At 41.4% G+C, this 10,708-nt stretch overlaps 1 protein-coding gene across 1 annotated transcript; it reads right to left on the bottom strand.

The window, feature by feature from the left end:
* Nucleotides 1–284: 284 nt before the first annotated feature.
* Nucleotides 285–10,359, bottom strand: LOC142036448 (solute carrier family 2, facilitated glucose transporter member 11-like). Its single transcript, XM_075039623.1, has 12 exons — nucleotides 10,264–10,359; nucleotides 8,618–8,716; nucleotides 7,901–8,061; nucleotides 7,155–7,279; nucleotides 5,507–5,636; nucleotides 5,216–5,364; nucleotides 4,408–4,595; nucleotides 3,246–3,356; nucleotides 3,068–3,169; nucleotides 1,879–1,954; nucleotides 821–948; nucleotides 285–491 (listed from the first exon to the last, which is right to left on the bottom strand). Exons 1-12 carry the CDS (start codon nucleotides 10,285–10,287, stop codon nucleotides 285–287), a joined length of 1,500 nt encoding a protein of 499 aa, XP_074895724.1. The 5' UTR covers nucleotides 10,288–10,359.
* Nucleotides 10,360–10,708: the final 349 nt, after the last annotated feature.

Raw genomic sequence — 10,708 nt, 5'->3', positions numbered from 1 at the left:
CAGTGTGTATTAGTTGCTCTGTTAAGAAGAGATTTACACATCAGCAAGTTAAGCCAACATGCTCATGATTCACATGAGTCTATCCCGTTAATATGAGCCATCATCCCTTTTCTAAGCTGTCCAGAGTGGAGTGCTTGAGAAAGGTGCTGGTTTGGCAAAATGGGAACCTTGTAAGTGACAGATATGAAAGCTGACAGTCCATTTGGACTGACTTGCTAGTCAGAAAATTACAAATATGTTTTTTTCCTTCCTTTTAAGAAAGGCTCACTCTCCCTAATGGCCAGTCAAAGCCTGGTGCAGAAGGTGTAATCCTCTGTGGCATGATTTGGAGTTGTTGTAATACGCTTCTTTTTAAAGTTTAGCTTATTGAATTCTTCTGTGATTTCCACAATTGATTTCCCTTTTGTTTCTGGAAGGAACAGGTGGATAATTATCCCTGAAGTGAAAAGTACCCCCATAAAGATGAGGAAGCAGAAGTGCTGGAGTCTTTCCTGCAGGGAAGAGCAAAGTGAGAAAGAGAGCAAGATGAGCATATCTCTTCTTTTGTCACTTTCTTGGCACAGTTTTTGTACTTGGGTCCCAAAGTACTTTGAATTTGGTAAGGAGTTCTTTGCATTTTGACCTTTGACAAATACTTCAGTCTGAATAAGTATCTTTGGCAAATCAGGGCCCTTCAGTTGTAAAAGTGGACTGGGGAGAGCAGGTGCCAAGGCCACTCTAAATTGACATGGCATTGTCATCTCCTGCTGCTCTTCTTCCTGCTCCCATGGCCAACTCTAGCTTAGTGTCCCTGGGGACTGTTCCAGGGAAAGTCACTCACCACAATGAACGGGAAGGTTATTCCAATCACAAAGACGCCCAGCCAGTTGAGAACTGAACTGATCACAAAGGCAGGTGGTCTGCATGAGAGCCTAAGAATTTCAGTCCTAATGGAAACTGTGGCACCAGCTGAAAGGAAAGAAGAATAAGAATTATTACTTTTTGATGTGTTTGGTTTGGACATTTGTATTGAGTGTTACCATTACACAGTCAGCAAATAGATGCTAATGTGATGGACTGGCATTCAAAAGACTTGAGTATGTCACTGTTTCTTAGAAAAGAAAATGTTTGTGGCATCTTATAAACTGCTAGACATCAGCTTATTAAAATGGCAAATTATTCAAATACATTTATTGAGGAGATTCAAGAATTAAGCAGTTAACACTTGAGAAAGTCTGACATCTCATGAAAGAAGCTGTGTAAGGATGGAATAACAATTATTATTACTAACAAGAATTCAGCATTATACTGCCAGATCACCAATGAGTGATCTTCCCAGATTCACTTCCTGGGCATTTCAGTTCTGTTTTGAAGTCACAGGACTTCGACAGCTTTGAGTTAGGAAAATAATTCAGCCCTGTCATATGGGAAGGCAAATATTTTAAAAATTAATAGGCTTAAAAAAAAAAAAAGACGAGCGGATACTATATGCTAGGAAAAGAATTACTCCAAAGGAGGTCTTCTGCACTGCTGTCTATGTGTGATAAGATGTAACATTATACAACACTGAATTTAAAAGAACACTTGCTTTTCTTTTTCTTTCTTTTTTCTCAGTATTTTTAAAAAATCTTTTACCCATCTGCTTTTGTTCTATTTTTGCTGTATTTTTCCAGCGAATACTTTTTGCCTTCTTCCTTTCCTCTTGTTAGCAAAAGCCAAACCTCATGGCATTAAAGTTTCTGGCCAATGATTGTACCCACAAGGTTTAAATGACTAAAAGATTAGGTTAAATGAATTTACTTATGCTAAATGTTATGCAATATTATGCAGTATTTTCCCAACCATATTAATAAACTCACATGACTTGATTCCTTTATTTTTTTTGAATGAAGTACTCACCTGGCCCAACTCCAAAGACAACTACAAACAAGATAATCAGACAAAGGCTGCAGTATGGCATCCAGAAATACCAGTCCTGGGAAAAAAAAATGTAATGAACTTCTGGGTGAAATCTGTTGATAACCATAGGTGAGAAATGCTGCATGTTTTCCAACACTGTCACCTCAAGAAAAAATATACAGTGTGGGGGGAACTGGCAGAGAAATGTGAGTGCTTTTTCCTGTGGATGGACCAGTGAGGTTTTTGTTAGGTGAGCAGAGAAACAGGTTTCCTAGTGCAGAGCAGCTGTCAAACTTGGAAGCCTTCAATTAAAGGGAAGCCTGAATTGTACTTTTCTGCTCTGTCCTCCTTTCTCCTTGACCCCACGATGCTTCCCCCAGTTGTTAGAGATATGGGAATGCCAAATCATATCTTTCTTCATTTTTGTTAAGTGATAGGTTCAATAACTGGTACCGAAAAGGAACTTTCCAAGATCTTAGTCAAGAAGATACAAGACTCCATGCTTTAGGGAAAAAAGATTTCTCCCTTCTATGTTTGAGATCCTTCATGAATGAAACAAAAATAGAAGTCTGCTGCCACCTTGCTTCAAGGCTAATTTTACAGTAGTGTCTGTAGAGTAGCTCTTGGATGGATACTGGTAACCCAGGAGACTTGCTTCGGAAGAAGCTACAGCAATGACACAGTGTTACAGAGATGAACGGATCACCAGTCTGTGAACAAATAAGTGCATTCCCAGTATCTTCTGCAGCAAAGTTAATTTTCAAATTAACTGACACAAAGAGTCCGGGTTTTTGTTGTCACTTGTTAAAAACTGCATGAATAGAAAATCCCATTTTCCTAGGATTGTCTTTTGATCTATGCTGGCCAGTGTTTGGTGCTTGCAATCTGATGAAATCAGAGTTCAGTGCTAGTCTCCCAGTGTTTTATGTGCTCCTTGCTGAGCTCATGGGATCATGTTGAAAGGAAGTCAGGAGTACAAGAGTACTTGCTGAGAGGCAGTTTAATCCTATGTATAGACAAACTTGACCTTTAGGATATTGCTCTCCCAGAGGGTAAGCTGTTAACACAGAAGTTATTTTGGCACTTCTAAGCCTCCCTTTCCTTTCTCAGCAGCATGGTCCTGCCTGTGAGCAGAGGTTATCAATAGAATAGATAGAGAAATCTGCCATGAGAAGAGTTTTTTTCTTACCTGTAGAGAGATAGTCACAGTGATACCAGCTAGCAGTGAACCCATGATCCAATAGCCTCCTCTTAGGAGCACTTTCCTGCCCAGTCGCTCAATGATGGAGCTCTGAAGGACAGAAATCACACTGGTATCAGTGCCAGAAGAGCAAATTGTGACCCATTCCTGTAGTAATGTGACTTACACAGACTATAGTAGCCATGAGTTCAGAGAGTCCAACAGAGAGGGACATATAGGAGATCATTTTTTCATCAAAGCCAGCTGCCTGGAGGACTTCAAAAGTATAAAAATAAATCTGGAAAAAAACCACCCATAAAACATTAAGAGAGGAAAATAACTGATTTCTTACCCATAGCTGTGTGACACTGCCCTGGATAGGAGCTGCTAACCAAGGAGCATGCAGATCAGCTTTGGAGTGAGCTAGAATTCTGCACTCTTGGTAGTATTCACTTTATTGGCAGACAAAAACACTATAAAATGTAATTAATATGATAAAAGATAAAACGCTGGGATAAAAGGACCTCCAGCTGCTGCAATGTTATTAGGTTTGCAAAGTCCTGATTTAGGTGCTTTCAGAAACAGTCAGGTCTATTTTCTCTTCTGGACCCCATCCAAAAACATCATTGTAGGATATTCTCAAGAAAGAAGAGCATGTGTTATGGAGTCTTGAGGGGGTGAAACAAGCAACTTTTCTTTTCAAGTATCTCTACTACTGTTTGGAGATATGCTGAGATGATAAAGGTTCCAGTTAAACTGTGTTATTTCCTTTACAGATGTTGCTGCATTGTGATGATAGACGTAGAAGAATCACGCTGGCCATTGCAAAGCTGTGGCTTCAAAATGATCCCAGAAAAGTGCTGCTGTGAGGAAGAAGGGGAGAACTGCGGAAGCTGCCAGAACAGTGAGCATGCTTGTTGATTAGCTCTAAAGGTACAGTGAGCATACTGCCATCCCAGCATCTTAGGATGGTAAGAGCTGGGGGGCAAATAGCAGCAGTTGCAGGGAGGAGTAACATAAAACTATACTGCAGATTTTGCCAAGATAGGATGGGCTCATTTGTAACAGTGGGTTCTGGAGCCTTGTAACGGCTTCCAAACATGGCTGTTAAATAAGCCTAACTACTGAGGAAGGTAACTCCAGCAAGGACCAAGACCTGGGCAGAGGGATGTCACATGAAGAACCCGGCCAAGCTTTGCAGGCTGCTGTTGCCCTGTAGGAGGGCTGGCAGACAGCAAGTTGTGGCCTGAGAAGCCTGAGAAAAATGGAGGGAGCTTCTGGGAGCCATGATGTCTCCTTTAACGTTGTCAATAAGTGTTTTGAGACTTTAAGGGGGAAATACACTCAACTGCATTGATGCCACATAGCTGAATTGTGGCGCTCAGAGTAGCTATCATGTACAGCTGCCAACGGAAAGCTGGTTCTTTCATTAGCTCCAGGACACTCAAGATCTTGGTGTTTTTCATTGTTGCCTTCTCTTTCATGATGTCATCAATCTCTGCTTGGTGATGGCCTTCACCCCAAAGCTGCCTTATGGCTGTGGAGGAGAAGGAGAGCGAGACCTGCCATGTTAATTCGTCTCTGTTGGTTGTTGCCCAAGGAGTTTGTTGAGTAGGTAATGCACGTGTCTGGCAGCACAGCATGCATGGGCTGTGGCTGTGGTATGAGGCAGAGATGTCCTATAGGGTGTTCCAGAGCCCTGGTCCCCTCCTGCACAGGGGGACCTGTTGTGACAGAGGGGCCTAGTGGGGTGCACAATGACTCCCTCCCTGCCCATGGGTCCACTTTTCTCCCTTCCTCCTTCTCCCAGGGTATGAGCAGGGTACATAGCCAACAACCAGAGCTAAGGGGTGCCCTGTGGAGCCCGGCAGTGCAAACAGCCATTTATAGTTTATAATTTATAATTTACCATTAGACTGACAGCTCAGGTGGTGTCAGCTGAATGCGAAAGGTTTTGTAATACAGAACTATAGAGAGAAGTACTTTCATGTTCTATATGTGGACTACAACAAAAATATACTTAGTAGGTATTCACAGTCATCTTGGAAATGAGCAGGGAGAAACTTTGTCCTGTTTAATTTCTCCATATGGGGACAGCAAGGTTCACAAAACAATTGAAAGTCAAGTGGGGAACAGGAAACTGGAGCCCTTGGTTACCTTTTTTGCAGCCTTCCTGGTCTCCTTTATGCATGAGGAGATATGGTGGGGACTCAGGGAAGAAGGGCAGAGTGACCAGCTGGACCAGTGCTGGAAGTCCGCAGGAGGCCATCAGCATGGGCCACAGGGACTGGCTGCCCAGCAGCTCCCTGGTGGGGATAAAACATATGTGTAGAATGAAAGTTCATTGCATTGGTTTTGAGAAGAGAAAGGAATGGATGGAAAAGCAGAGGAAGAAAAAGACAGAGGGGATCCAGAAATTAAGTGGGTGGGAAATAAACCGTATTATACCTTTGTCCTGAAATTTGCCCTATGGCTTTTCCCAGTGACCAAAATAAAGATGAAGTAGAGTTTGCAAATCCACGTAACTTCCTAGGGGAAATTTCTCCAACATATTGATAGTGTAGAGGAACACAAAGACCTTGAGGTGAGGAGAGAATTATGGGAGAGAAGAAAGAAGACATTCATAACTATTGGAAATAAAATTGCCTGTAAATAGTTAAGCATTACAGAATATAGCTGCCTTATGCACCGAATTGTTTCTCATACCTCCACCCACATAGAAGACTTTTTGGTACTAGGTGTTCTAACCCTTTCTACAAAAGTATTTGGTCCTCTTTGTATAGTGCAGTTTCCTGATCTTAAGAAATGTACAGTTTTCCCTTTTGAGTGTGGGTAATATCCTCATCATAGTATCTCTTATGAGCCTTAGCATATTTTAAAGAACACAGAGTATGCAAGTGCTGAATAACTAAACACCTGTAGCAATATTTAATACGCTTGTAGTTAACCCACATAATCTCAACCTTTTCTGACATAATGCTATAGAAGAGCTGTATGGTAGATGCATAGCAGATTAAAATATACAGTGCTATGTTCAATGTTCATTTGTACATGATTTAGGGGGAGACACAAGTATTTCTTTTCCACTGTCCAGCAATGATTTTGATGATTTCAGGCAGAGTTGATGCTTCCAGCTATATGTGAAGTACTTAATAACTCAGACATGCTGAAAACTAGTCTGGTAACAAGAGCCTTTTCCTGATATGGTAGTCACAGCCCCTTATATCTATTTTGAAAGCAACATGTTCTTCTCCTGGCTTTACGTGATGGCAAAGCAATGGGGATATACAATCTCTTTAATAAAAATGAGGTCTTTGCATGAGGCATGATACAGGTTCTAGATCATAGCAGGGTGAGTGCGTGGGTAGTTCTCAAAATACAACTGTTGTTCTTCAATACAACTGTATGTCAGAGAAGCAACGTACAAAATCTGGTTATTTGAAAATTAGACATTATTTCTAATGAATTAAGTTAAAATAGGCATCCTGTGAACATACAAACTGAATGAAAAAGCAACTTTTTGTGTAGGAGACAAATAGAAGGCATACTAATACCAGCCCAACATGTTTTCACTGCATGTGGTTTACCTGCCAGGAGTGATTTTTCTTGATTATGCCCAGCTCTTTGTACTAATCTCAAGGACTTACTGCTTTGAAACAAGTTGCATACCCTTGTAGAACATACCTGAAATATGTTCAGAGTCAAAATTAATTGGCCATGGCCTTGAACAGCCTGGTTGTCTGGAGCCTTATGAGAGTACTAGCTTTAAACCATACACCATATAATTTCCAGTACTGCTAACCAAAATTAAGATAATATTATACATATTTTTCCATCAGAAAAAACACTTGTTTCATATTGTATCAAAACATTCCTGACAGCTCTGAATATTTATGCACTTAGGAAGGCTGAATTTCATTTGGTACCACTGAAATTAGTAGTAATTATGCTCTTTATTTCTGGGTGTTATAGAAGACCTTCTGACAAGGGATCACTGACTTTAATATTTTATTTTCTTAATGGAGGGTTATTATTACTTTGAATAAAGATGTAAAATTTTGGGAGACCCTGCTGACCTGTGGGAGAAATCACTTACCTGCACTTATTCCACACATGAACCGTCCAATTAGAATCATCTCAAAGGACTGGGCTATTTTACTGCAGCCCATGATGGATGCTGCCACTATCATGAGCAGATTGTTGCACAGGAGACATTTCTTTCTGTAAGTGCAAGAATGTAAAAAGAATTTTTGTAAATCAGAAGGAAAATGACACTTAAGCTCCTGGCACGCAGGATGTCTTGGGTGAAATTGTCTTGCTAGTTTTGTGAAATTATACATATGTGGTCCAGGACAAAATAAGCCCTTCCAGACTGTTGGCACTGGATACTCTGGACTCACAGTGTGCTTTGGCACACAGCTAGACCTGGGAGTTTGGGAACACTTCTGGGTTTTGTAGTGGAGAAAAGTCTTAAAGCTTTTCTTCACTTGAAAAACCATCATCAAACACATTGATGTAGCACTTAGGAGCATTTCAATACTGCTATATTTTGAGTAGCACCTCCAAGAAACCCATTCTGTCTTCATCCAGGGGGCTGCCTTTCTTCCTTGCTGAGACTAACCCAATCTGAGTAACTGCATCTGGCGTGACTGGCTGGCAGCACAGTTGATTAACCTGTGCCACAGGACATGGGCAAGAAGCAGCAAAATCTGTTGACACCACTGCTAAGCTGGCTGTATTACAGCCATGACTAAGCCTAAAAGTCTGTCTCACATTTAAAACCTCAACTGTCATTTCCTTAAGCTAAGATTCAATTGACAAATTGTCTTTAAACATACATACTTGCCATACTTGACAGTCAGGTATCTACTTCCTGAAGAACCCAAGAGACCTCCTATACCAAAGATGGACACAGCGGTAGACCATAGGAACAAGAGGTTATCCTGATGGATGGGGTAGCCGTATCGCTTCAGCCAAGTTTCATTAATGAAAGCCTTAACATGCTGAGACAGAAAAAAACAATTTTCATTAACAATAACTGTGACTCCAGTGCATGCATTTTATTATATTTAGAACATAATTTTGTTGCTTCAGCTGAGGTCACTATTTCATATAGACTCTAAAAGTGTGCATTAGCTAACAGACACAGTGTAACAGAGTATGGTGTGTTCATTTTGCCATTAAAAGGAATTCATTCCTTGTTTTTTTGTCTTTGAAATCTGAGGAACTGAGGGATGGACCTGTAGTGAAGAATAGTGTCAAATGAGACCACTGAAGTAGGCACATGTGCTGTAGGTTTATAGGGAAGACAGATGCCACCCCAGTTAGTGTGTGTCTTCTGAGGAACAGTCTATAAACAACAGCTTGCAGGTCTCTCTTTTCTTCTATTTTCAACACTTTGGCATGTTCTGCTTTACATGATAGCATAGTAATGGGAAAGAATCATGAGAGGAGAATACTGTGATTAAACCCTTGCTGACTGCTGGAAAGGAGCATCCTCAACAGGAATGTAGACTCAGTGTCACCATTAATGAGTGTGCCACGTGCATCTTTGCCTACCTGAGATGTGTAGGTGATGGTAGAAACTTGAAAGCCAATTTGGAATGTTCCACCGATCCCCAGGACAGGGATCATTTGAAAGAGCCCCCGATACTGTACCTGCAGAGTTAGAACAAAATCTTCTTAAGCTTGTAGCCACATCAGGCTGGTCTTGGAATGTGTCTTTCATTCTCCAGAAATGTCTCATTTGTTCAAGGGATTTGCAGATAGGCATGTTCCCTCTGCTTGCCCTGGTGTGAGGTGTACATCTTCCTGTGATTTCCCTACATCCAACCCAAGGAAATGAAGCCTTTATCTATGGAAACCAGAACATTTCCCTACCCTTCTTGATAATTAGTCAACAGAGTAGAAAGCTGAAGGTCATTCCACACTAATACATGTGAGAGTGGTTTTGAGGAGGGAGGTCTTACTTTCCTTTCTGCTATCTGGACAGTGGCCAGGCTATCTGCAGCTCAGACCTGTGCCCACAGTAGTGACCAGGCCTTCTGTACCCAGACCTTTCCTATCTTATCTGAGAGAGCAGCTGCTGTGCTAGCTACCCTTCAGGCCCTTGAATAGTGGCCAGTGATCCCTCAACTCAAGTTTTGTGGCAAAGCCTCCTGAAATTGCCCACAGTGGCTAAAAATTAAAAAAAAAAGAAGTTTGAAATCAGCAAAAAAAGAGACTGATGTTGCTTGTAGCATGTTTTTCCACTCAGGTTTCTGTCAATGTAGCAGCCCATGGTTTTTTACCTAGATGAAGAGGTGGGAACAGCAAGGAAAAGTCTTGGGACAGAATGTTCCTTCTGCACTGGTTCTGCTCAAACAGTGCTGTAGGAGGAAAATGTCTTTTCTAGCTCTTATTACCATCATCAGTTCTCAACTCTTGCCCTTCCTGCCTGTCTCAAGCAGCATGCTCATCTTAATGTCTTGGGAGCTTTGAGAACAGGCAACCCACCTTGATTTTTTTCTAGTCAGTTACAGATCCAAAAATACACAACCAGCACGGTACTTAGGTTTACACTACAGCAGCCTTTGCCACAGGACATAGTGAATATGCCATGAATGAATGAAAAAATGCCGGCCCTTCAGAGGTGCCCTGACATATTCCTCTTTCCTGGACGAGCGGTTAAGTGTGCTCGGCAGGAGCTGGGAGCTCTTTCTCCAAGAGATATTATCCTAATTGGAGGTGCCTCACTGATGTGTGAGGGTTCAAGACTTAGCCATAGCCAGGATGTAAATACTGCAGGCTCCCACAAACATCCCCGTCAAGATGCCACAGCTGCCAACATCCAGTCCTGTTCTCTGCCTTTCAAAACCTCTGCCTGCCATCTCTTGCACTAAATAATTAGTGATGTATTTAACAAAACTCTTTTTTCAGCAGTCAAGCAAAGCAAATTATGTTTGAGGGTAAGCAAATATTTTCCAGTAAATCAAAACATTTAAGAAACATTAACATATTGATAAAAATATGACAAAGATGGATGGCAGAGCATATGAAGTGCAAACATCTGTAGTATCTCAAAACTGTGGGCAGAACCGCTTCTGAGATGCTTTTCATGAATAGGAGCCTTGTTGTTTTTACTGAGATAGATACTGATTTTTTTCTTTGAAACACTAGTAGCATACAAAAATGTCACAGATGTAAATACCCCACCAAGTACTTACCAGGTCTGATAGGAAGCTGGTCATCTCTGGCTAGGGGCTGGCTGTCCGGTGTGTGATGTGTCTTCGTCATCACAGGCTTCTCTGTCTCTGTCTCCTGCCTGCTGGTATGGCAGTGGGCATTTGGCTTCAGGGACCAGAGTTAAATTTTTACTATTATTTCCTCTTCACTCACTTATATTTACTTCAACTGGCCAAAGTTAACACTGCCGGATTAAATATTTCAAGAAATAATTTCACCTAGTCCAGCCCACAGGGGGAAAGTTTCAAAGGAGAGGAAGTTTGCACCCTGGGGGGCAGTAAGGGCTTTGGAAAAGGAAAGGAGAACAGTTCAGGCAAAAAAATCTAAACAGTTTTCCGGGAACAGCAAAATACTTTACTTCTATGATACAGACCAATGAGTACATCTGCCATAATCTGCACAAAGCAAAAAGCAGCTGGTACAAGG

Source organism: Buteo buteo, chromosome 11 (genome assembly GCF_964188355.1).
Source record: "Buteo buteo chromosome 11, bButBut1.hap1.1, whole genome shotgun sequence".
NCBI classification, from domain to species: domain Eukaryota; kingdom Metazoa; phylum Chordata; class Aves; order Accipitriformes; family Accipitridae; genus Buteo; species Buteo buteo.
Note: the sequence above shows the minus strand (reverse complement) of the source record. Positions and strands in the feature narration are given on the sequence as shown.